Source organism: Denticeps clupeoides, chromosome 11 (genome assembly GCF_900700375.1).
Source record: "Denticeps clupeoides chromosome 11, fDenClu1.1, whole genome shotgun sequence".
Classification (NCBI taxonomy): Eukaryota; Metazoa; Chordata; class Actinopteri; order Clupeiformes; family Denticipitidae; genus Denticeps; species Denticeps clupeoides.
In genome coordinates, this window is record NC_041717.1 from 16,751,155 (window position 1) to 16,776,471 (window position 25,317).

The 25,317-nt window shown below is 43.9% G+C and overlaps 2 protein-coding genes across 2 annotated transcripts; both read left to right on the plus strand.

Annotated features, from left to right (window-relative positions):
• Positions 1–47: 47 nt before the first annotated feature.
• mtmr12 (myotubularin related protein 12) lies at positions 48–11,499 on the plus strand. The gene is made up of 16 exons (XM_028995758.1): positions 48–238; positions 1,102–1,159; positions 1,283–1,416; positions 2,086–2,158; positions 2,240–2,376; positions 2,451–2,538; positions 3,661–3,775; positions 3,859–3,934; positions 4,559–4,656; positions 5,076–5,200; positions 5,845–5,923; positions 6,113–6,183; positions 6,552–6,721; positions 6,879–7,058; positions 7,666–7,818; positions 8,795–11,499. The coding sequence occupies exons 1-16, from the start codon at positions 170–172 to the stop codon at positions 9,365–9,367; spliced, it is 2,199 nt and encodes a 732-aa protein (XP_028851591.1). The 5' UTR covers positions 48–169; the 3' UTR covers positions 9,368–11,499.
• Positions 11,500–11,850: 351 nt separating this feature from the next.
• golph3a (golgi phosphoprotein 3a) lies at positions 11,851–23,739 on the plus strand. Its single transcript, XM_028995795.1, has 4 exons — positions 11,851–12,226; positions 20,050–20,181; positions 21,506–21,620; positions 22,449–23,739. The coding sequence occupies exons 1-4, from the start codon at positions 12,014–12,016 to the stop codon at positions 22,871–22,873; spliced, it is 885 nt and encodes a 294-aa protein (XP_028851628.1). The 5' UTR covers positions 11,851–12,013; the 3' UTR covers positions 22,874–23,739.
• Positions 23,740–25,317: the final 1,578 nt, after the last annotated feature.

Sequence of the window (25,317 nt, forward strand, 5' to 3'; positions counted from 1 at the left end):
TCGTCCAATGGCGCAGCAGAGCTCGCCGGATTTCCCGCCGACCACGCCCGCAGCCAATGGCGCAGTCCGGGCGCGGTCAGCTGTCAGCAGCAGGCTACAGTGGGGCTCGGCCGGATCCCCACCTGGCCGGAGCGGAGCCGGAGGAGGCCGCCGCCGCGGAGCCGCCGAGATGTTGAGTCTTGGGACCGGTGGAGGGAAAGCCAGCAAGGCGTCCTTCGTGTCTTACGTGACCCCCGAGGTAAACCGCCACCTCCCTTCCTCGGAAACGCGCACACTTGTTTTTATTAAATCTGCGCGGCGTGGGCGGAGCTACAGAGACGCGCGTTTGTTTGGATTTTTTATTCTTGAACCGAACGTGAAAAATCGAGTCCCGGAAGAGCGCAGAACTTCTCAAAACGCGAGTTCCAGCAGGAATCCCCCTGTGCTGGTTTAGTGCGACGTTTTTCTTTCTGACTTCGTGGTGGTCCAGTCTGTAAAGCTTTTTAAGAATGATCTTTTTTTTTTTTTTAGTACTTTGTTTTTTCAGAATTTGATTCCTTTGTGTGAAATAAGATTTACAAATTGCTGCGTTAATGACAGTGGGCTTTTATGGATTAGTTTTTCTTCTCTGCAGAGAACAAAGTCCAGGAAAGTGAATGGAAAGCATGTGACTGCATCATCATAACCTTGTATATCGTAAATGCATCTTCAGGAATTGAATCAATTCATTTAAATTGTTATTAAAAATCCAATAGTCATTTTAGTCAATCACAATACCCCTTTAAATACAGAACAGGACAAAAGTTTGCACACACCTTCTCATTCAATGTGTTTTCTTTATTTTCATGACCATTTACGTTGGTAGATTCTCACTGTAGTCATCAAAACTATGAATGAACACATGTGGAGTTATGTACAAAAAGTGGAGACCTGGCCTCCACAGTCACCGGACCTGAACCCAATCCATTGTTAAGTATATAACTCCACATGTGTTCATTCATAGTTTTGATGCCTTCAGTCAGAATCTACCAATGTAAATGTGGACATTGAGGATGACCAGCCTTTTTTTTTTTTTTTTTTTTTGACCCCCTTTGCTTCTGCTCTTCACTATTCTTTTGTCAGGAAATAAAGTCAGAGAAGGAACCTCCCAAAAAAAACAAGCACCCTGAGTTGCTGCCAGGTAATCCGCTCTTATCCTACTGATGTGGTTCTTAGCAGATGTGGTCTTGGTTGTACTGATGTGGTTCTGCGGCAGACGCAGCTTCGTACAGATGAGGGATCTACCCACTGCTCTCTTTTCCAGGTGAGGTGGTGTTCTGCAGTGCAAATCCCATTCTGAAGTTCACCCAGGATGACCAATCTCAGCGTGGCGTGTTCGGAACGCTGCTCTGCACCAACTTCCGTGTGGCCTTCGTGAGCGATGAAGAGGAGGATGCGGTGAGCCTTTCTGGGCCTTGTGTGTGTTTACCCATCTTTAGTGTGTGAACCGCCGTCTCCACCCAAATGAAGAAGTGTCTGTGTAGAGTTTCCCGTTTCACAGCCATTTCTGCAACTTCCTTTTCTTCTGTGGCTGTCACAGTTTCACTGGCACCTGGATTAAATAATTTCACTTGGACATGTTGAAGGCCACATACAAGGTGCTCTTTCTGCTGTTTACAGCAAAGCAGAATTGTGTTGTTTGGTGCATTTTGGTCACCTGATCATGAAGATGACACCTTTAAACCCACACCAGGGTCATCAGATTTGGGGCACTGGTGGCCCAGCGGTTAAGGAAGCGGCCCCGTAATCAGAAGGTTGCCGCCACTGAGCAAAGCACCGTCCCCACACACTGCTCCCCGGGCGCCTGTCATGGCTGCCCACTGCGCACCAATGGCGATGGTTAAAAGCAGAGGACACATTTTGTTGTGTCACCGTGTGCTGCGCTGCAGTGTTTAACAATGACAATCACTTCACTTTCACTTTAGATCTGGGCAGCATTACTAAAACACAGGAAGAACAATACTACTTGTTATAAAATGCTGAATCATTTATGTTTATAATTAATTGTCAAGTGTGTTTGATGTCATCATGTTGTCATCACCATAATTGAGGCATTTATGTCTTCAGGCTCAGCACTTCAAGAACCGGCTGTATGGGGAGCATGATATTCCTCTGATGTGTGTGGACAGTATCTATGGAGGTAGAGATCACTGTGAGGCATGCTTGTGTGTGTGTCTGTCTGTTGTTTGTTACACAGAGCTGCTGGGTGTGTATGTTCCAGGCTACGATGACAAGAAGAAGCTGATCACCAGCGGTCTGGTGAAGAACAAATCTCCCAACAAGATGATAATTCACTGTAAAGACCTCCGGGTTTTCCAGTTCTGCCTAACCTTCACTAAAGAGGAAGATGCCAGGAAGGTAAGATAGCAAGCTTGCTTTTTATGGGAACATTTTCCTGGATCCTTCTTCTGAACCCATGGTCTTCTCTCCAGATCTTCCAGGGAATCGTCCACCATTGCCTGGAGCCCAAGTCACTTAAATGTGTTTTCGCCTTTTCCTATAGCAATATCCCAAATCCAGGTAAAGTGCTCAGTGTTATTGCTGGAAGTGGAAGGAATGTTATAGAACTCCAGGCTTCATGTTGTTGGAACGTGCCTGTGGAAAAATGATTGGAAAGCAAACCAGATATTTTTCTTTGATCCTGCTCTTTATAGATTCATTGTGGATTCATTTAAAAGTTCCAGTGCGTGCGCATGTTAGCGCCATGAGTTGAGCCTGACGTTGTGGCAAAGCCCAGATCATAACTGAACTGTGGTTCATAGGGTGGGTTGGGTCGGTCTGGCCCAGCTGTTGAGCTGGGCGCCTCTCACTTGCATTCCTTGGCGCCAGGGCATCGGTGGCAGATTTGCCACATTCCCTCCGCCAAGAATGAATCAGTCCTTTTGACTGGCTGTGCAGTCCTCGAACTCCCGGTGCCTCCGGTTTATCATTTTTTCACTAATCCGGAACAGTCGTGTTCATTTGGGCTTCAACAAACAAAACCACATATAAATGAATGTGAACTGGGTCGAGTTCCTCCCTCACTGGACAGCAGTGATGTTTTTATTGGAGCAATTCTGTTTGTGTATTACGGTTTAAGTTTATAGCATGTCATTTTGCATACAAATGCATTGGTATTTTAAAATTTACCATGTTCGCATTTACTGCTGTCAATAGATGCTGTGCCATGCTATGTCACAATTTGTTAACTTGGAAAAATTCTGTAAATTTGACTTTATTTTGACAATTCATGTGCTTGGGACTCATGATTATGATGTTTTCGAAAGCATTAAGGCAGAAAATGGACTGTTGGGTGACCCAGTGGTTGCTGATGGCATTAGCATGCTAATACGGTAAAATGAAGTCAAACTTCACCAAACGCATGCCAGAAGAATATAGATATATATATATCAAATTTTTTTTTTATACAGGAAATGCACTCTATCTAGTTTATTTAGTTTATTTTGGGGAACCATGACAATGTGATTTGATGTTGGTGCACACAGCCGCTGCTCTTGATTTGCTCAGCCTTTAATGGCAGTAAAATAGGGCCCTTTTCCTGCAGAGCGGGGGCCAGTGGTGCATGCATTTGCCCATTCTCAATTTGCTCAAGTGTTACCATTACAGAAGAGTTTTTTTTTTTTGTTTTTTTTTTGTCCACAGAGAGATGGGCAACGACAACGTTTGACTCTGCAGAAGACTGGAATCAGGAAATGAAAAGGACCAGAGGGTGGTGTAAAATAGTGACAGGAAACGAGAACTTTGAACTTTCTCAGAGGCAAGTTGGCACAGAACAGCATGTTAAAAACACATATATTTTTGAAGCCTTGAACTGATGAGTCTCCACCTTTTTGTTTTTAGGTTGCCGCAGGTTTTTATAGTTCCTAAAGCTGTTTCCGAAGAAGACTATGCTAAATTTCAGGGACTGGGTTTGCCTGTACGTTTTTTTTGTTTTTTTGTTTTTTTTGGTTATTCTCATTATATCACCCACAACCTGCTGCTGATAACATTAGGACTTTCTCCATGAAAGGTGCATGTATGGTGGCATGTAGAGAGATCAGATTGTAATTCATTAGTCTGTTTTCATCAAACTATAATCACCTGTAAAAAATTATAGTGTATGGTAAGGTTGGACTGACCCCCTCATATATCTACAAGGATCAGATCTTTTCTGGTTTCCATGGTAGCCCAGAATGGACAAATCTAGAACATTACATTCATTTTGTCAGGCACACATCCAAAGCAGTTTAGAAACTGACAATCCAATCATTGGGCGCCTGTCATGGCTGCCCACTGTTCACTAAGGATGATGGTTAAAAGCAGAGGAGACATTTTGTTGTGTCACCATTTGCTGTGCTGTGTATCACAATGACAATCACTTCACTTTCATTGGCTCTTGAGATGTCACAAGAAGCTTTAAATCCAAGGTGGCTGCTGTCTGTTGGTGCAGCCATCTTGGATTTTGAGGTGACTCTTCAATACTGCACCTTTTGAAACCGTGTGTGCATCATGTGTGTTTATTAACTACTCTGATGCCCCCCCCCCCCCCCCCCCCCCCCAGATATGGTGCTGGTCCCATCACACCGGTTGTGCCCTTTTTAAAGCATCATCCGTGCCAATGCTGCAGGAGGACACTGTCGCTCAGGCCTACATGGAGAGGTAGATGACGCTGGAGATGCTGCTTAAAGTGTGAACGGGCAGTGTGTTTGTGTGTGAAGCGAGTGTTTTAAGTACTCTGTAGGTGTTTGAATGGGTTTAAGGCCTGTTCGAGCTGCTGCCTTTGTTTTCGTGACTCTGTGTGGGTGAAGCTTCGTATCTTAACAGCTTTGTTTTCCTGTTTGGCTTCCTGCTGGATGCTGTCTATGGCACCCGCCCGGACTCGTGTCCTGCCTCGGCTTGGATTTCACGAACAAAGGCAGAATTCTATACCCAGTACTGTTTACATTCATTAGCATGGGTTTGCTGTAGGTCTGGGTTGCCTCACTGCAGGAAGTCCCAAAGCAGCAGACTTGGACTGCATTCATCCAGAAAAACAGAATCCAGATTCTTTTGTTGAGTGTTTTTGGTGCTGCGTGCAGAATGCTGAATGATGTGGCCCAGAACCACCTCTACTCTGTCAAAACCGAGGACCTGTCAGAGACGCTGCCCAGCATACAGGAGATCCAGCTGGCCTACACCAAGTTCAAGCAGTTCTTCCTCATCGGTGAGTTGGTCTGAATGCTGAATCTGAATACAGCTCTGCGACTGGTCAGGCTGGAGACCGTAATTATTATTATAATTTTTTTTTTAAATAAACAATTTGAATAGGATGTTGAATCTAAAAGGTATCTTCACTTAGACAAAATGAGAAACAGAGTCGTGCATTCTTTAAATATCCTGGTGTCTGGACTGTCTGGAACAGGGAGGACCTGCCCAGATTCCACTGAGAATCACAGCGGTGCGTGAAGAAATGTTACCTTAGATGCATTCCCTCGAAGTTCCTGACCTGGGAACTGGAGTTCTCTTCACTTCCCAGAATTTTAAAATGCGCTGTTGATCTACGAGCTTATAAAGTGTGGCTTAGAATCGGGATATATAACATTTACCACAGTTTATTCATATTTGTCTTGCCTTTGTCAAGATGTCAAAATGAAGGTGCGTCTGGTCACTGCTCTGTTGTCCATAGTTTGCTGCAGCCAGCATCTTGAGGGCAGAACAAATTGCAGAACACTGCAATTTAATTAGTCATGAGCAGCATTAATGGTTTCAGCAATATGTGATGCAGAAGCTCTTATGTACAGTGTCTTCATGACATTGTCATTATAACAGAAATACATTATTATTCTTAGTTTTTCACATTTTTTGCAGATAACACCACAGATTTCTGGATGTCTGATGTGAAATGGTTCTCATCACTGGAGAATTCTGGCTGGCTGGACATAATCAGGTCTGTTTATCAGAATCAGAGTCACGTTTATTGGCTAAGAATGTGAGTGAACGCATGCAAGGAATTTGATTTTCGGTCCCACAGCAGTACAAAGAACAACAATATAGTAGAAATACGGCAGCTTAATTATGACTTAATCTTCCAGATCCCGTAAATATCTGGGTGGCTCAGTCGTGTGTTTATTTCCAGGCAGTATCTCCAGAAAGCCGTGGAAGTGGTTGAGTGTCTGGAGGCAGAAAACACAAATGTTCTTATAATGGGTGGGTATTCGGCGCTGCCTGCTTTGCTGTGATGAGGTCATTCACTGCATGATCTAAAAAAAAAAAAAAAAATACCCGAAAGTCTACTCTTGATGCGGCGTTTGAGTTATCGTTCTGTATCTGCAGCTCAGTTTCAAATTTCACATGACCTTGTCGGTCACATGCTGAGATGAACTTCCTGTGTATCATAAGATTAACATTAGATGTAGGATACTAAACAATTTAGTGAGTATTCACGGACAGGATATAATAGTAATATACACCTATTTTCTCTCTCTCTCTCTCTCTCTCTCTCTCTCTCTCATATATATACATACATACACACATACACACATACATACATACATACGTGTGTGTGTGTGTTTCAGAGGAGGATGGCACTGACCTGTGCTGCGTCATCTCCAGCCTGGTCCAGCTCATGCTGGATCCGTACTTCCGCACACTGCCAGGGTTTCAGAGCCTGGTGCAGAAAGAGTGGGTCGCCGGGGGACACAATTTCCAGGATCGCTGTAATCACCTCCACCATAAAGACAAGGAGGTTTGCTGAATTTGTGTTTTTATATTCATTTTCTGTAAGTTCATATTTTATTCATGCATTCCAGCACCACTTTGGCTGCTCATGCGAACACATTTTTAATGTGGAATTAAAGATGGCAAATCTTATTTAAACATTGGTATGTGCGTGTGATATACAGCAGTGCCAGTCTCCAGTGTTCCTGCTGTTTCTGGAGTGTGTGTGGCAGCTTCTGCAGCAGCATGGGCCTGGCTTCCAGTTCTCTGAGACGTACCTCACTGTCCTGTCCGACAGCGTCCACGTTCCCGTCTTCAGCACCTTCCTGTTCAGCTCGGCCTGTCAGAGAGTCAGCAGCATAAGGGTATGCTCCTTACCAGAAAACTGCCTACCTGAGTGACCTGGTAAATCTGGTTCTGGACAGGAAGGTTCAGTCATGATAATCATCTTGCTGACCTGAATTTCTTGTGTGCAGTCAGACCAAAACTAAACTGGGGCGGACTGCCCCTAAGCATCGTGCGGACTGCCCCTAACCCACCCCTCACATGCATTGAATGTTCTTCTTAGTGTTCCACGGCTGGACTCACTTTTGGCTGTGAAATTTGCCATCTGTGCCTTAAGAAGCAGGGATTATTTATGTGCGGACATGGGCTTCCAGGGCTCCATCAACGCATCACAATGTCGCCGTTCAGTTCTAACCAGGAATTCTACAAGCCTGTCTGCTATTTTAGACCAATTAGAGTATTTAGTTCTAGTTTGTTCTATGTTTGAAATCTAGTTGAAATAATACAAGTATTAACCTTTTTTTATTTGGGAATTTCAACACTTTAATTTTATTTGGATGAATCATGTACATCCATGCCCATGAGCATGAGCCTGTGGCACTCCTATGCAGCTTAATGCTGACCAGCGCATGTTCACATGGTGTGTTGCTCCACCCCCTGACTGCCCACACTTGATTGTCTTGGCAGGCTGACTCTCCACAAACACAAAGAGGAGCATTGAGCTGCCCCGCCGTCTGGGACTGGTCGGTGCAGTTCGACAGAAAGGCCCAGGATTTCTTCATTAACCCTCTCTACGCTGAGAAGCCAGTGAAAGTCGTGAAGAAATCTCACCGGCCCAAGGTGCAATAACACACTTTATGTGAAATACGGTGCCAGCTTCAATCAATTGAATCATTTTCAAAGATTTTACAAATTTATAATAATCTCCATCATGGGGTGGACGAACTACCTTTAGAGCATTTATCATGAATTATGATTGCCTTACAACCAGTAGTTATAGGGACAGTCCCACTGGAGACACTCAGGGTTAATGGTCTTGCTCAGGGACACAATGGGAGTAAGTGGGATTTGAATCTGGGACTTTGTGGTCTTCTGATTCATAGGCAAACAAATTATTTTTTAAACCCAGAAGATGAACTGTAATGATTATTCTTCTAATGCAGTTTAAAAAACTTAAGGATCCTGTAGCTCTCACTTGAATCTGATGGTTCCCAAATTCTCCCACACCACCCCTCTGCTACGTTCCCTCCACTGGTTCCCAGTAGCTGCATGCATCAGATTCAAAATACTGATGCTGGCCTACAAAGCCAAACATGGAGTAGCACCATCCTACCTCACAGCCCTTATTACACCTCACACTGCACCTCGTTTACTCCGAGCCTCCAGTACTGCTCGCCTGGTTACCATCTCTGAAGGTAAAAGGAAGACATTCATCTAGACTCTTCTCCGTCTTGGACCCTCGGTGGTGGAATGAACTTCCCCTCGAGGTCAGAACAGCTCAGTCACTGAGCACCTTCAAACGACAGCTCAAGACCTTCCTCTTTAGAGAATATTTAGATGAACTTGTAACTTTCTTATTGTCAAACTTGTGTACAGAATCTACAACAGAGTGAATAAAAAGATTGTATTCATAGTTGGGGGTCCTAGTGAACCGGAATTGATCTCTTCATCGATGGTAAAATGAAAGCATGTTTTAAGTCGCTCTGGATAAGGACATAAATGCCAAATGCCATAAATGTAAATGTGAACCTGACCCCCACACTTATTCCCCTTCATCTTCAGTTTGTCTTTTTAAATGTCTTTACCGCACACACAGCACCAGAGGCAGCTCTCGCTACCGGCTTCAGCTTTCAAGACGCCTTCAAAAAAGAGCTTCTTCAAAGAGGAGACTGACAGCCTGAAGAAGATGCTGCGCTTGCGGCGCATCAGCCGCTGGATGCTGTCGCCCGACTCCCCCCAGCCGTCCACGCGCGAGTTCTACGAGGCCTGGCTGAGGAAGCCGCTGGACTACCACGGCCTGCTGCTGCCGTGTCTGAGTGGGCCGGCCATACGCTTGTGGGTGCAGCGCTACCTGCGCTGGCTGCCCGAGGTGCAGGTCTTTGGGGGCGGAGCCATGGCGGTGATCAGTCGGCTGTCGGAGCTGCTGGCCCAGGTGCAGGAGCTGAAGCAGCAGCTGGAGTGGAAGGGCCATCGGCAGGAGACCAACCACCGCGGCGTGCCGGCGCACCTGCAGCCCGCCGTGCGCCACTCCTCCGTCTTCCCCTTCGCCTCGTCTCGGAACTGGTCTTTCAGGCCGGTCATTCCCACCAACGTCTTCCAGAGCCTGCTGGTCCCTGACAGCCTGGCAGACCAGGACGACGAGTACACGGAGGTGGTCAGTCTGGTGTAGAGCCGCTGCAGGGCAGCGGCGTCCATGGGAAACAGTGTTACGGTGACCAGTAGTCCCCAGGTGTTGCCTTATCTGAGGTATTTTGAGGTCAAAGCTGTTCCGGGTGTGCCTTTTACTGTAATGTAAATACAGCCTGAGTCACGGAGTTCTCTGCCAAGCGGCGACGTTGGTTTGATGTTGCATCTTAAGCCAGGCAATATGGAATTTATTCTTTTTAATGGTTTTTGTAGCTCATCTGCTCTTCATCTCCGAGTAGAGGAAGATTTTGCATCACACAACTGCACAGCTCACGGTGCACTTTCACCTCAACATTCATAGAAAATGCCAACTCTTAAGCAGAAATGGGCACATTAGGCGCATGTAGATGCTCTTAGAGCCGAATAAACAGGGTAGCACGTAGTGTGAGGGCTAATATTTTAGCCACTAAAAACTGAATTTGAATCGAGTTTATTTGAATCTGTATGGCACAATTTGAGTTGGAATTGTTCAGTGTCAGTTGTTTTATTAACTTGAAACTGCATTTACCCAACCTGAAACACGTAACACAATTTCTTACAATTCAATTTTGGTTCATTGAGACGTACAATCCGGGTCTGTGACAAAACATAATGAAGCACAGCTTCACAAGAGAACTCATTTCCATGTTTATGGTTGTTCTACAGAATTGTCGTAAACTTGGAAATGACTTATTTTGTAAATCTATACTACTTTCATCTCAATTAACTGAAATTTTACATTTTGAGGTAGAATAAATGCTGTATTCAGATTCAAACAAACATTCAGTTTTTTGGTGCGACTGCTCATTTGAACAATTCAAATTTAAAACTGCAATTTAGACTCAAATATTGACAATCAAATTCAGTTTCTAGTGGCACAAATATCAGCCCATAGTAGTCTGCCATGTTTAATATCAGTTTAATATAATAAGTGTTACTGATGTTGGCCCAGTAAAGGACGCTCAAAACATGCAGAATGGATATTGAAGTTTTCATATTTTTGACTAGATGCAGAAATCCAGTCACATGAATTGTGTGTGTCGCTGTGTGGTAATCTGCTGCATATTGTTTTAGGATGCACTGGGAAAACCTAATATCAGGCCTAATCACATGCCGATAATCAACCAGGTCATGTCTGGAGTGGAGATGTCACGCCGCCCGGCTTTCTGATGCCATTCAACTTGAGTTTATTTGAGAACAGTTCGTTCTGTTTTGTGACAAAACCAGATTGGGCAGAAAATATGAGCCGATAAGATTACATTCCACACTTCCCCCAGAGGGCATCCATTTGGTTGTTGCAATTACCATTATTTTCCATATAACAAAGGTTGAACATATCACAAAAGCATGAATAAGTAAGTAATAATGAGAAAATTTGCCCCCACTGAATACACACTTTGCACGAATCGTAATAAGCTCGCTGCCCGTTGTTTTGAGCGCCACCTGCTGGGTGGAAAGCTGTGGAAATACTTTCTGCAGTGATGATGTCTTGTTTGTGTTTTCATGTTTTTTTTTTTGAAAGAATGGGTAGTCATGTATAATCATAATTTAATAAACGTTAAGCAGGTTATGGTATAGTATTTGACTGACTGTGTATTTATGGTAAAAGTTTACCTGTTTTTTTTTTATTACGTGTTTCATTTTCATCCAAGCATTAAACGCGTGAATATCTGTGCATGGGAAAGAAGGCGACGGTTTGCAGGACCTGCTGCTCTGCTGCCGTGTGTCATGAAACTGTCTTAAGCTTTAAAGAGCACTGAGAAACGAACACAATTGCACTGTAGCGCTGTTAACACACTGGGTCATCGCTTTTACTGCCAAATATGTTTGTACAGCTATGACATGCCATGGAGTAAAACTGTTTTGATTCTTGTACTGATTATTAAAATGTTTATGAACAAATATATCTATATGTTGCTTGCAACAGCAATGGGTCTGTAGTAGGAAAGTCTTATCGTCTTACTGCTGACCTCTGACCCAGTGGTTAACCAGTAGGCTGCTCGCTATTCTCCACATTCTCCAGTACCTTTTATAATAATATTTCTTGTATTTTGCTGTGAAGTTCAGTCACATGCAAACATTAAGTCCCGAGCGGGTGTATCAACTTTATATGCAAATAAATGATGCTTCCACCTTCCCAGTTTCATGCAAATACTTTGTGCTGCTGGTGTAGGCCTATCACTTAGATTTAATGTTTTAATTAAAGGGGGCAATTGTGTTAGATTCTTTCACCGCTGCTTGCCTTTCTGATGAGGGAAAAACTATGGTAAGAAACCTCAGGTGTGTACTAGAAAACGTTGCGTTACATTGCAACACGGGATAAAATACATTAAATAATAATACATTAAATACATTGAGATAAAAAGCAAATATTAATTATTGTACTAAATAAACGAAATAAAACACACACACTAAAAAAAAAACAGTTCCCGTTCCACCTGAGGGCTGGAGGCGCCACATCCTCCGCTGTCGTCACCGCCGCCATATTGGAGAAACATCCGGATCTCGGCGGCGGCAGCAGCGGGTCGAGGGACCGAGGGGCCCGGGAATCCACACGTCTATGCGGCAGGGTCTTTAGCGACGTTCCCGGTCTGACGCAGGACGCGTCTGGCTCGCTGTGTCCGTGTTCGGCTACGCTCGACGGCAGAAAATGACTTCGCTGACCCAGCGGAGCTCGGGCCTGGTGCAGAGGCGGACCGAGGCCTCCCGCACCGCCGCGGCCGACAGGGAGAGGAGCTCCGCGGAGGAGGAGCAGGAGCCGCGGCGCGGTGAGACGCCGGAGGACGAGGACGGCGGAGACTCGAAGGAGACCCGGCTGACCCTGATGGAGGAGGTGCTGCTGCTGGGACTGAAGGACCGAGAGGTCGGTTCATCGTTTCGGTCCGGAAATAATATAGATATTTTTAATCATATATATATTTTATTCAAATCACATTAATACACAACAACAACTCGGGAATTTATTGAAACTTATCAGTGACGTAAGGCTTACAGAACCTTTTTTTTTATAATTACGTGAGATGTTAGTATGTTGATAATAGAGTGATGGCAGGGAATAATGTTTATTTAATAATCACAATAAAAAAAATAACCTGGCATTTCATTTGTACACCCCAGTGCCTCTTCTCGAAAGCAGACAGGACATTTTAATCTTAAAAGTTATTCTGGTCCGTTCTCGTGCCTCACATGCTTGGACATAAAAACATTTTTTAAAAAATAAGAAGGATAAAAAAAAAAAAAAAAAAACACGAAATGGAGGTTGAAATATGAGCTCAGTCTGGACCTGGTCTCTGTAGTCCCACACAGACGGACTGGGTCAGTAACACCGGACTCTTTTCTTCAAACCTGGGTTTTGAACTCCGGCTGCCCTCGCTGGGACAACCCGGCGGACCTCGGCCACATCTAACCCTGGAGTCTGTGAAATAGTGGAGATCCATGTGAGCTTTGGCTCTCTTGATTCCCGACCAGGCCGCTACTAATCGGCAAAGACCCGTGAGCGTTTCCTCATGTCTAGGGTGGTAGTAGCCTAACACGCCCGCCTATGAACCGGAAGTCCCAGGTTCAAAGCCCACTTAAAACCATCGTGTCCCTGAGCAAGACACTTAACCCCGAGTGTCACCAGGCGGACTGTCCCTGTCACTACTGATTGTAAGTCGCTCTGGACAAGGGCATCTGGTAAATGCCGTACGTGTAGAACCTCACGGCGATTCTCGATCCCCTGATACAGGTGTTGTTTTCCACCCATCTGCTGGCTCCTCTTGCCCTGCTGGAACATTTGAGAACATTGTTCGCACGATGCTTATTTTAGGCTATTGTCTGTTGAAGGGGGTAAAAAAAAAAAAAAAAAAGTTAGCAAGTTACCAGTCCTGTAAATCTCACTGGTCTTACTGGTCTTACCCTCAACATTCCTCACTGACCTGAACGTAATGCATGTAATGAGGAAACGCACCAACGTCACACCACCCTCAGCATTATCCTCAAGCTCTCTAGCCCAGAAGATGGGCTACAGGATGAGGAGGCAAGTTCCTGCTTGGAATTGCGTTCCTGTAACGCTGTTGGGACGCCCTCCAAAATGCCCGCGTCATTGTGCGCGTGTTTTCCAGCTGGGACGAGCTTTTGGCGCGATGTGATGAAAGCCAAATGTCACGGATGTGCCGGTCGCCGTCCGGCAGCTAAATGCCACGTCTGAGCTGCTCCGCAAACATCCTTAGTGGGCAGGACTGTGAGACCGGTTCATAAGCCTCTCCTTTCACACACACTCTTGGAGCACACTTGCTGTGTCAGCTGAGGAGGATGACTTCTGTGGTTTAAAGGCCTCCGGACTAGTCCTACTGACTGGTTTAAAAGCAAACCGGTTATGAACGCTGTTACTGCACTCCGGTGGTGGCCTGGCGGACCTGTCATGGCTGCCTACTGCTCACTAAGGGTGACTGTTAAATACAGATGACACATTTCGTTATGTCACCTTGTGCTGTGCCGCAGTGTTTCACCATGACAATCACTTCACTGTCAGTTCACTTTTCAGCCTTTTTTTTTTTTTTCATATATTTTAAAAAATATATATATATTCATTCATTCATGTGGCACATGTAGATGTGGGCGTGGCCTGGCTTTACGCTGAAGCTAAGCGGGTGTGGGCGTGGCCTGGCTTTACACTGAGGCTAAGCGGGTGTGGGTGTGGCCAACACCTGAATGGGACACTTTGCAGGTGCTGGGAGATTAGATATTAATAATAATGTGTTTTTATTTAATTTTTAAAATGAATTGATGTTTTAATTAATGCCAGAAAGAAAATGTAAATACATGTCTGTACATGCTCCTAATGGAATGAAAGTGTTAAAAACTGGAGGTACCTTATTATGTAATAAAAATAACTACAACTAATTTAAAAATTTCATCAGTCCCATCTGGAGTGATTGCAACTAATTTGATCATTAAGCATCATGTCTGGGTGGTAGTAGCCTAGTGGGTAACACACTCGCCTACGAACCAGGTTAAAACCCCACTTACTACCATTGTGTCCTTGAGCAAGACATTTATCCCTAAGTTTACTTTACTTTACTTTACTTTACTTTATTTAGCAGACGCTTTTATCCAAAGCGACTTACAATAGGAAGACACCAGCAATTCTCGTTCGATTTCTATAGAATATCGAGTATACAAACTAAGCCCTGATAAGGCTTAGACTTGTCAGTGAAGAGCATGCTCGGAGATTGTTGGGTGCTAGACTAAGAAAAATTATAATGTATTTATACATTTTGTATTTTGTTTATTCAATGTGTACGCATGTGCTTGTGTAAGTGTTAGATTTGTCTGTAATATTTTTGGAATAAGAGGGTTTTCACCTTCTTCTTAAAAGTGGTGATAGTCTCGGCTAGTTGTGTGGAGGAGGGCAGGTTGTTCCACCAGCCAGGGACAACAACGGAGAACAGACATGATTGGAATCGGAGACCCCGTGAAGAAGGAATTTTTAGTCTCCTTTCGTTTGCCGATCTGAGAGAGCGTGTAGGAGTGTATCTAGGTAGTAGTGTGTTGATGTAGGAGGGCGCAGTTCCATTTACAGCCCTGTAGGCAAGCATCAAGGATTTGAACTCAATGCGAGCAGCTACCGGGAGCCAGTGGAGGGAGGTAAGAAGAGGTGTAACATGGGTGTATTTTGGCTGATTGAAAATGAGACGAGCTGCCATATTTTGGATCATCTGGAGTGGTTTTATGGTGACTGCAGAGGCTCCAGCCAGGAGAGAGTTACAATAGTCGAGTTTGGAGATGACCATTGCCTGGACGAGGAGCTGCGTTGCTCCTGGGGGACTGTCCCTGTAACTACTGATTGTAAGTTGCTCTGGATAAGGGTGTTGGATAAATGCTGTAAATGTAAATGACTGGTGAGTTTTAACAATGGCAGCCTAGTAGCCATGTGTCACCAGACTCGCCTCCTTGTTCCTGGTCGATAAAAATGGAGGGATGCGTTGTGGCTGCTTCTTCTGAAAGAGAAATTTCCACTACTGCACACGTGCACACAGAAGGAAGGGCGTTGTACTTCGATTATCATTCCTGTTAGCAAGATGTTGAAATAGCCCTTGAAGTTGTTTGGTCATCTCGTGTGTACGTACGCATCCGTATTACTTGTTCTCTAAATGTTTACCTGCTCTTCAAATCACGGCACCTTAAACTGAATAACGCTGTAAATATGCCAATGCAGATCAGACAGGCACATTCACCAATTAAATTAGGAAGTATTTTATTGATCAATTAAACAAAACTGTTGTATAATAAACATAAACGTGAATATTGTAAGCACAGAACATTCAACTGTTAATTTTTACTGTATTTTAAACAGTAAAAATTAGTATTGTAGGAAGCATAGTATTGTAGGAAAGGGTCCCACATTTTGTGGAATTTCGCCCTCTGGTTATTAAGGGAGTAGCGAACCTTTTCAAGGATTAAGTAAGTAAACACGTCTCTCAGCCACTACACAACGCTGGCCAGTATGTGCCCTCCTGTCGCAGAAGTACTGGACATCTGGTCAGAAGTGAGAAGAAGGATGAGTAGATGACAAAGGAGTCACATCTTCTCCAACATGACCAAAAAGAGCAAGTAAAGGGTCCAGCTGTATGTATTGTTTAAGAATTAGAGACCGTGAAAGGAAAACATGGCTCCAGTATGTGGACATACTGGGTGAGAGATAGCGTGGACATGTCCTGTACAGATGTCTCGACATGAAGGTATATCTGGATAGATGCGCGATGATTTAACGTTGCCCGTTCGATGTACCACCTTAAACTGTAATAAACAATGAAGGGCACGGAGGGATGTCGAGTTCATTGATAGATTTTTACACATCGTTCAAACACTGGGTCCAACAGAGACTGGGGCAAAGTGTGATTCTGTGTAATAAGGCTTATTAAGGAAAAATCCTGCAAATCCAAATGCTTTTTCATCTGGTTCCACGTTTTCAGCGAACGAACATCTACGGGTTTGGGAATCACATAGTGCATTTATATAAACATTGGGAGGGAGATGATGATCCAAGTAATGCTGGATTGTAAAGGACCTTTGTGGAATTTAATTCCTTTGATGTCCACATGACGTGAACTGGGGTGGTAGTAGCCTAGTGGCACTTTTTATAAGAACCATGGTACTAAGGGAATTTCACTTATTGACATGGGTAAAACTACAATGCTGGACTAAAATAGGGTGGTAGTAGCCTAGTGGGTAACACACTCGCCTATGAACCAGAAGACCCAGGTTCAAACCCCACTTACTACCATTGTGTCCCTGAGCAAGACACTTAACCCTAAATTGCTCCAGGGGGGACTGTCCCTGTAACTACTGATTGTAAGATGCTCTGGATAAGAGCGTCTGATAAATGCTGTAAATGTAATCTGAAGTGGAAGTGATTGTCATTGTGAGACAATGCAGCACAGCACACGGTGACACAACGAAATGTGTCCTCTGTATTTAACCCATCACCCTTGGTGAGCAGTGGGCCGCCATGACACCCGGGGAGCAGTTTGTGGGGACGGTGCTTTGCTCAGTGCTACTTGGCAGATCGGGATTCGGCAACCTTCTTCCTGACCCGCTAGGCCACCACTGCCCAATAGGAGGACTTCTACTATTACAAACAGGGCTGGCCCGTGGCATAGACAACATAGGCAAATGCATTATTCCTAAAACTAGTTGGTATTAATTAGGGCTGCACGATTTGGGGAAAAAGACATATTGCGATTATTGAGATCAATATTGCGATTGCGATGTGATAAAGGACACTTGCTTGTATATCAATGAAAAGTCGCATACTAATAGTGAAATGTTTAATTTCAAAGTGAAACATACAAACTACTTATAACAACCTGAAATGCCCAGTGCTTTCAAAATACAATATTCTACAAAATTAAATAATCACAAAAACTCTTTTACATTACTGTCGAACGACAGACCCTGGTAAAGTCAAAACAACTGTTTTGATTATATTTGGCCATTATAAAATCCCGTATTATAGTTCTTACGTTTAACCAAAACGTTGTTTGGAGGCTGACTTTAACACAGGGATGCATAGCTTTGCTAGCTTAGCTAAGGTTAAGATTTGTAAACTGAGGTGAATTTCTTTAGGAAACCTTCAAAGTTTGAGAAAAGTTAACTAAACAGCTAAGAACAGCCTAAATAGTTAATCCCTACGTTTAGCCAAAATGTTGTTTGGAGGCTGACTTGAACACAGGAATGCATAGCTTTGCTAGCTTAGCCTATCTTAGCTAAGGTTAAGACTTATAAAACGGGATTTTATAATGGCCAAATATATTCAAAACAATTGTCCAGCCTTACCTATGAAATGTAATCCCTGGTTTGGAGCGTACAGCGGTTTGTACAGCCCCAAGCAGCACAAGAGTGAGGCATTTTTATGCACTTCTCTCCATAGACATGTATATGCTTCACGCCACAGCAGAGCCTCTCGCAATATGGCGGCGACATTGACGTACGATGCAGTGCGTCATGCGCCGTCTAACCATATGTCTCAGAATCGAAAGTCATGTGACCAAATACGTCACATCCGACTGAAGTGAGACTTCAGTCAGCTCGCAAACTTTGAGAGAATGAGAGAATGGATCGGCAACATATCCGATCCAATCCATGTACTAATAATTTAAATCGCAGCTTTTTGCATTCATGTAATCGCACATTACGATTGCGATTAGATTAATCGTGCAGCACTAGTATTAATAATGTGTCTTCATATGAAAAGAACAAACCTATTAAGTAGTAGTAGTAGTAATAATAATAGTGTTATGTAACTTTCCAATGACCCCACTTTGGGTGAGGCGGGACCTTGCGGCGGTCACTGTAGTTTCTTCTGGTTACCCCTTGTTCTCTGTGTGTCTGGCCATGACGTCAGTATGGAACCGGTGTTGCCCCGTGGTGGCTAGAAGGTAGAAGGCCGACAGAGCCCTCCTTGTTTTAGGGGAGATGAAGTCTGCAGAGCGGGGACCACAGGAAGCATGACTCTGCATTTGGAAGCTCCTGGAGCTGAAACTCGCGGCAAGTTGACTCGGTTGCCTCTTATTTGCAGGAGGCAAACATGTTTGAAATCTCAGTGGTCTCCCAGGCTTTCCTGTAAATCAGAGCCATTCCAGAGTCGTGCAGAAAACATATCTGGAGCCTGTTCATCACCACATGGATGTCCGTAGGGCCTCCATGGTGCAGCTCTGCCGGTCTCCAGTGTTCTTCTGACCTGGAGGTACTGTTACCTCCATTTACGGCATTTATCAGATGCCCTTATCTGTAGCCACTTACAATCTGTGGCTACAGGGACCGCTCCACTGGAGACTCCGTTGTAACCGGGGTTTGGACCCGTGGCTGGTGTCCTCTGGTTCTTATACGAGTGTTTTACCCGCTACCACCATTACTGGCACTCTTCCTCAGTCATTATGCGGTCAGTGAGTTTCCATTATGACTGATCTGAGGAGAGTGGTAGTAGCCTAGTGGGTAACACACTCGCCTATGAACCAGAAGACCCAGGTTCAAATTCCACTTACTACCATCACGTCCCTGAGCAAGACACTTAACCCTAACTTGCTCCAGGGGAGGACTGTCCCTGTAAGTCGCTCTGGATAAGGGCGTCAGATAAAAGCTGTAAATGAAAATGAATGAAATAAATGAGAGTGCAGGTGAACATTGAGGGCCGTATTTTCTTGGCAATATATATATGACATCGCAGTCACCCGTTTAACTATGAACACTTGAATTAAAGCACCAATAAACTGTGTTCACTTTTTTAAAATCGCCATCCATAAGCAGTATTGACTTGTAAATAATTAACAATCTGGTTATAACTAGGCAAATAAAATAAAAATATAATCTAGATTAAAAGTGCAGGAGTTTTAAGAGTTTGAACTTTCAAGCGTGATGTTTCGTTTGCTGTTGCTGAAAGGGGGGGACGCTGGGCCACTACATTTATCAATACATGTAATGTGATTTTAATTGAGATTTTTCCATGCTTTTAATCATTTTACTCAGACTTGTGTCTGCGCGGTAAATCAGCTGTCGGGGGTGTGTCAGTTAAATGGGTGCTGAGGCGGTGAAATGGCGACCCGCAAAGCTCTGATTGGTTTAGAATACATGGATCTAATATGTGCCTGTTGCTTGAACAACGGGGATTTTTTTTTTTTTTTTTTTTTTTTTTTTTTTTTAGGTGCACCATTGAGAAATTAGGCCGCACGCGCGACCACATTCGACGTAGCACAATTTGGTGTTTAGATCTTGCTTGTTATTTCTGTGACATTGGTCAACAGTGGGGAAAATAATGTTTGTAGTCTGCGCTTCCTTTAATCACTGCTTGTGATCAATCTGATTTCCTACAGAACAGCATTGGGGCATTTGCATAGCATCAGTTCCGACTCGCTCTAAAACTAATGTTGAACTGGTCTCGCAGTGGGCTGATCCTGGCTCAGTTGTGCTGTTCGTCACGGGCTCGCCTGTCCGCCCTGCACGCAGATGCTCCGGCACATTCCACTGCTCATTCAGGGGAAGGTTGGAATGAGGATTTTCTGGTTGGAAAGTGATGTGTGTAATTGTAGAGCCCTCTGCTTTGTTTGTGACGTCGGATGGCTCTGAATGCACTTTGTGCCGCATATTATGTTCCCAGTTGTGCTGTGTGTGTGTGTTGCTGAACGCTCTCTGCCTGTGTGTGTTCAGGGCTACACGTCGTTCTGGAACGACTGCATCTCGTCAGGCCTGCGCGGCTGCATGCTGATCGAACTCGGCCTGAGAGGACGACTGCAGCTGGAGGCCTGTGGCATGAGGAGGAAGAGTCTTCTGGCCAGGAAGGTGGGTCTCGCCTAGTCTTTTATTCAGCGGCGTGGGCAGAACAGGAATTACTAACCACACTGCAGAGCACAAAAGACCAGCAGAGACACAACAAGCTCTTTTCTTTTCTTTTTGTCTCTATTTTGTCCTCTGCAGTGATTATAGGCCTTCAAGGCTGAGGATCATTGTTGAGGATTATGTTACAGTCGCTCACACTAATCTGAAAATTCTATGGTATGGACATGACTTAAATCAGAATTAGCTTTTTTTTTTTATATATAAATGAGTTGTCAATGTTGACAAAAAGTGTTTTTGGCCTCATTCATGCTTGTTATAAAAAAAAGCTCAGAAGTAAAAACAGGCGCTGAGACCAAGGCAGACAGACAGTCCTCAGGCATTTAGTGGAACAGGAAGAGATGAGCAGTTTTTGTCTTATTTAATCAACGTCACAGTGAGAGTCTACAGCAGAACCGGGAGTGAAATGACTCTTTAGACAATACTCAGAATAACTAGTAACTTTCTTGTAGTCTGACTTATGTAAGGAAAGCTACAACTGAGGGAATACAATTATTGTATTCATAGAACTGATAACTTCATTGATGGTAGCATGAAAGTACATTGTAAGCCTAGATAAGGGTGTGTGCCAAAATTAGGGCATCTGGGGTGGTTGGCCTACCGGGTAATGAAACAAACCTGTAATAGTCATGTTGCCGGTTCACTTTCTCCAACATCATTTAGCACACTGCTAATGTGGGGCAGTGGTGGCCTAGCGGTTAAGGAAGCAGCCCCGTAATCAGAAGGTTGCCCACTGCTCACTCAGGGTGATGGGTTAAATGCAGAGGACAAATTTCACTGTGTGCACCGTGTGCAGTGCTGCTGTGTATCACATGTGACAATCACTTAGGTTGCATCTACCTGCATCTACCTGTCTAAATGGTGTCATTATTCCTAATAGGCAATTAGGAATAATGACATTTTAGATTATATTATATGAAAAATTAAAATGTTTTTCACATTTCACTCCAGATCCAAAAGTGTATTTTTATCAAGTCTTATAGGGGGATTATGCAGCAAATACTTTTGTGTTTTATAATATTTACAGACATTTAAGATTTTTACATACCTTTCAGCTAAATACAAAATGAATATAGATAAATGAAATATTGAGCCTCTGTGGAATGCTCTGAAATTTGTATTTCTGTCATGACACTAGATGGTGCTGCTGGCCTTTTTTAGTTATTTATATATTTGTTTGTTTGTTTTTACACCCGAAGGTGTAAAACTCTTTAATGAGGCGAGACATTTGGACAGAATAAGTGACCCCCCCTGGTTTTTGCGTCCCCAGGTGATCTGTAAGTCGGACGCTCCGACGGGGGACGTGCTGCTAGACGAGGCGCTGAAGCACATTAAAGAGACACAACCCCCCGAGACGGTGCAGAGCTGGATCGAGCTGCTGAGCGGTCAGTGGGGGCGTCAGAAACCCACGTTACACCCCACACACACAAAAAAAACAAAACATCTTTATTGGGTTTGAGATTTTACCATTTAGACCTCATGCAAATAGCATCACAGAACATGTCTGATTCAGTGAAAATTCTGCGACAGGTTGGTCTGATTCCGTACATTTATGTTCGTGTATATGTGGTGTACCATAAATAAACACCACATAAGATCAAGTCCAGACACCTCTGAGAGATGCCATATTTACTGCACGTCACCAAGTTTGTCTTACAGGGATATATGTTAGTGTTGTTTAATAACACTACTATTACAGTGCTATTTCATTCGTTTTTTTTTTTCTGTAATCATAAAAATGATTTCTTTGCACACCTCCAGTAGTCATCTATAAATCCTGTGGTGCAGAGAACACAAGTTCTCTCACATTTTCAGCAGATACTGGATGTGAGGTGTGTGTGGTTGCCATAGTGGATAGTAGAGTGTCGTGTATTAGCAAGTATTTCACAATATTATTATTCACTGAATGTAAAAACAGAGCTTAAATACAAGGTGCTGTGATCGGTCTTGCGATTTCACTCTATCTGAAATGCCATGCAGTAATTCAAAGTACCCAGCTGTACAGCGCCATCTACAGGAGTGGAGGTTGCTGATTCTAATCTCAGCTGACCTCACTAAAGAAAACGTTCGACAGCCCCGCCTGGTGGAATAAATTTGTCAAAATATATCCATACAATATCACCACATAAAAAAAGTTCATATATTATTTTTTTTGCTGTGTTGATAATTTCTAACACCCCTGGTGGATTGTGTGTTGTCCTTCTCCTTCTCAGGTGAGACATGGAACCCATTAAAGCTCCACTACCAGCTGAGGAACGTTCGTGAGCGCCTGGCCAAGAACCTGGTGGAGAAGGGTGTCCTCACTACAGAGAAACAGAACTTCCTGTTGTTCGACATGACTACACACCCGCTGACCAACAACAACATCAAGCAGCGGCTCATCAAGAAGGTCCAGGAGGCGGTTTTGGAGAAGTGGGTGAACGACCCCCACCGCATGGACAAGCGTTTGCTGGCCCTCATCTTTCTGGCACACTCCTCGGATGTGCTGGAGAACGCCTTTGCCCCGCTGCTGGATGACCAGTATGACCTGGCCATGAAGAGGGTGCGGCAGCTGCTGGACCTGGAGCCCGAGGGCGAGAGCATGAAGGCCAACACCAACGAGCTGCTCTGGGCGGTGGTGGCAGCCTTCACCAAATGAATCTGGCGGCCGCCGCCGCCTTCGCCACCCTGCAGCACCACACGTGGACCAGTGAGGGCCAGACCCCGCCCCCAGCCCATCCTCCTAGAGCGCCCCAGTGGGCTCAGGACTCTGTTTCTCTTTCCTTGTAGATAAGTGACCTCCCTGTCCCCTTCCTGCTCTGCCTGATCCACCGCCAAAATGCTCACAGACCCTGGCGCGGGAGGAGGCTGTGCTCCTCGGACGTTCCAGGTCGAAGAGCCCACACCCTGGTCCTTCTATTTGATTTTTAACGATTTCCTGGCGGTCAGGGTCCGACGCTCCAGCCTTACTGGACACGAAGAAAGTCAGTTGAAGACTCAAATACGGATCATTGTTTCTGCATCCAATAGAATATAAAATATGAATATGAAATGTCATCAGTAATTTCTCTGTAATCGGGGATCTATCGGCAAATGAGAGGCCCTTTCAGCCAATCAGCACCATCGATCCTCACCCTGGTGGTCAGATAGGGCTTAACAGTGTGAACACTTTACATCACTGAAGCTTCTGCTGGTGGCCGGTGGAGGACCCCTTCACCTGCAGAAGTGACCCCCGCCTCCCTGGATATGGTGACTGCCCCCCGAGAGCTTCAACGTCTGCCGGGTTGGGGGCGTCACTACATCGCCACTGCAGTCCCCGTTGTGTTGACGTCCTTCACTGACTGCGTAGTGAGGGACTGGGGTTATGTGGGATTGGATGATGTGTGGGGATGCCCATAATTTTCCCAGTCACTATAACTCAATGACTTCAGTTATTTTAATGATGATAAATACAGCCAGTACAAAAAAATATATATATATTCACTTGAGTTTTTAATTATTTCATTAAAAACCTCTTTCAAACTCGTTTCTACCTCTCGATAATCAATTTTTTTTTTTTTTTTTTTTTTCTTTCATCTTATTGGGTCTTGCGTTCTTGTTTCCGGGGATGGTGAGCTCACTGTAATTTGTGTTTTTTTTTTTTTTTTTTGTTTTTGTTTTTTTTCCACAAACTTAAACTGTTTTCAGAATCCACCTAATGAGAAAAAGTTAATATTTCTGATCAGAGCACGTTGAAAACAGTTGAAACCCTTTTTAATCAGAAGTTTAGTTATTGGTGTAAAATCACAAGGTTGATTCATCTGTACAATTGCCTGATTGAATTGTGCCCTTAATAATTATTATGATATTTACGTTTTTTGATTTTGTGTACATGAAGCGTCACGGGCGTAAATGGTCCTGTGAATAGAATTTTTTCAGTTTCTGGGAAATTGTTCCTCTTAAAGTTTTCACTCATTCTTGCATCCTGGTTATGGCACCGGTGACAATAAAAGTGAAAAGTCCCATGTTAATTTTTAGATGTGATTTCACCGTGAAGCCGCTTTCCTTTTTGTTTTACATTAGAAAGATGCTTTGTTGCAGTAGCTGTTTGCACAAGGACCGACACGAAGCGAGTTTGACTTCTTCACATTCCCGTGTTTTGTGTGTGTGTGTGTCAAACGAATCGAGCATTTCAGCAGGAGTCTCCGATCTGCGTATTTCACTCACTTTAACTCTGTATGGATGCACTGTGCACCATATCCTAACATTGCATGAGTTATTTTTCCCCCCTCCACAGTAGTCATTTCCTGATTTTTACTTATTTAAAGGAATCATTTTTTTTTTTTTTTTGCTTAATTTGATTTAAATCCTCAGTTGATTATTAATGGCTTGCCTCATATAGCTTGCTGCTTTTACTTCTGTGTCGCTGATTGGTTGATTTAGATAACAAATTATGGGCCAAGCGAAATGTTTGAGGAAAAAAAAATCCAGTTCTTCATGTATGTAGCTCTATGACTTGAAAGGGAAAGGGATTTCTAATCTCTATTATTTTTGCCAGAAAATAAACTTTGTTCTGCAAAGTGCCTCAACACCATCCTCATCTGTCTCTTCTTCTTTGTAAGTGTTTGATTTAGATGCCTGTTGTATCTACAGCACTTCTTCAGTTTTGGCCAGTGTGCCATTTTGACAGCAAATAACTAATCCAGTCAAGGTGCCAATCCAACTTTGCAAGGTGCAGCAAGACTTCCTGACCTCTGACCTCAGCCACCTGCAGTACACAACCGCCTTTCTCACAAATCCTTTTCCACTGTGTATAATTAGCTTTATATATATATATATATATGGTAATAGCAGATGACGTAAACAATGTCCAGTGTTGTGCAGAGCCGGCCCGGCTCCTTCAGATGTCGATGTTTATTATCCTGTTATTCAGCCACTGTTTACAGAGATGCTCCCATTACATCCGGATGGAAACTATGACCCAGTGCAAGACAGAGGGAAGACACTTTTTTTCGAAGGAAAAACACATGCAGAGTTTATGGAGATGTCACACTCGCACTGACGCTCTCTTGCAGTGAACATTTGACCTTGACATGAAGAATGATGCATGCAGTCACATTATTA

Excerpts from the sequence above, each read along its gene's own strand:
- mtmr12 (XM_028995758.1), top strand. The coding sequence starts at position 170 with ATGTTGAGTCTTGGGACCGGTGGAGGGAAAGCCAGCAAGGCGTCCTTC. Across the intron at positions 2,159-2,239 it reads TGTGGACAGTATCTATGGAG|GCTACGATGACAAGAAGAAG; the intron begins GTAGAGATCACT and ends TGTATGTTCCAG. Across the intron at positions 4,657-5,075 it reads GCTCAGGCCTACATGGAGAG|AATGCTGAATGATGTGGCCC; the intron begins GTAGATGACGCT and ends TGCTGCGTGCAG.
- golph3a (XM_028995795.1), top strand. The coding sequence starts at position 12,014 with ATGACTTCGCTGACCCAGCGGAGCTCGGGCCTGGTGCAGAGGCGGACC. Across the intron at positions 12,227-20,049 it reads TGGGACTGAAGGACCGAGAG|GGCTACACGTCGTTCTGGAA; the intron begins GTCGGTTCATCG and ends GTGTGTGTTCAG. Across the intron at positions 21,621-22,448 it reads CTGGATCGAGCTGCTGAGCG|GTGAGACATGGAACCCATTA; the intron begins GTCAGTGGGGGC and ends TCTCCTTCTCAG.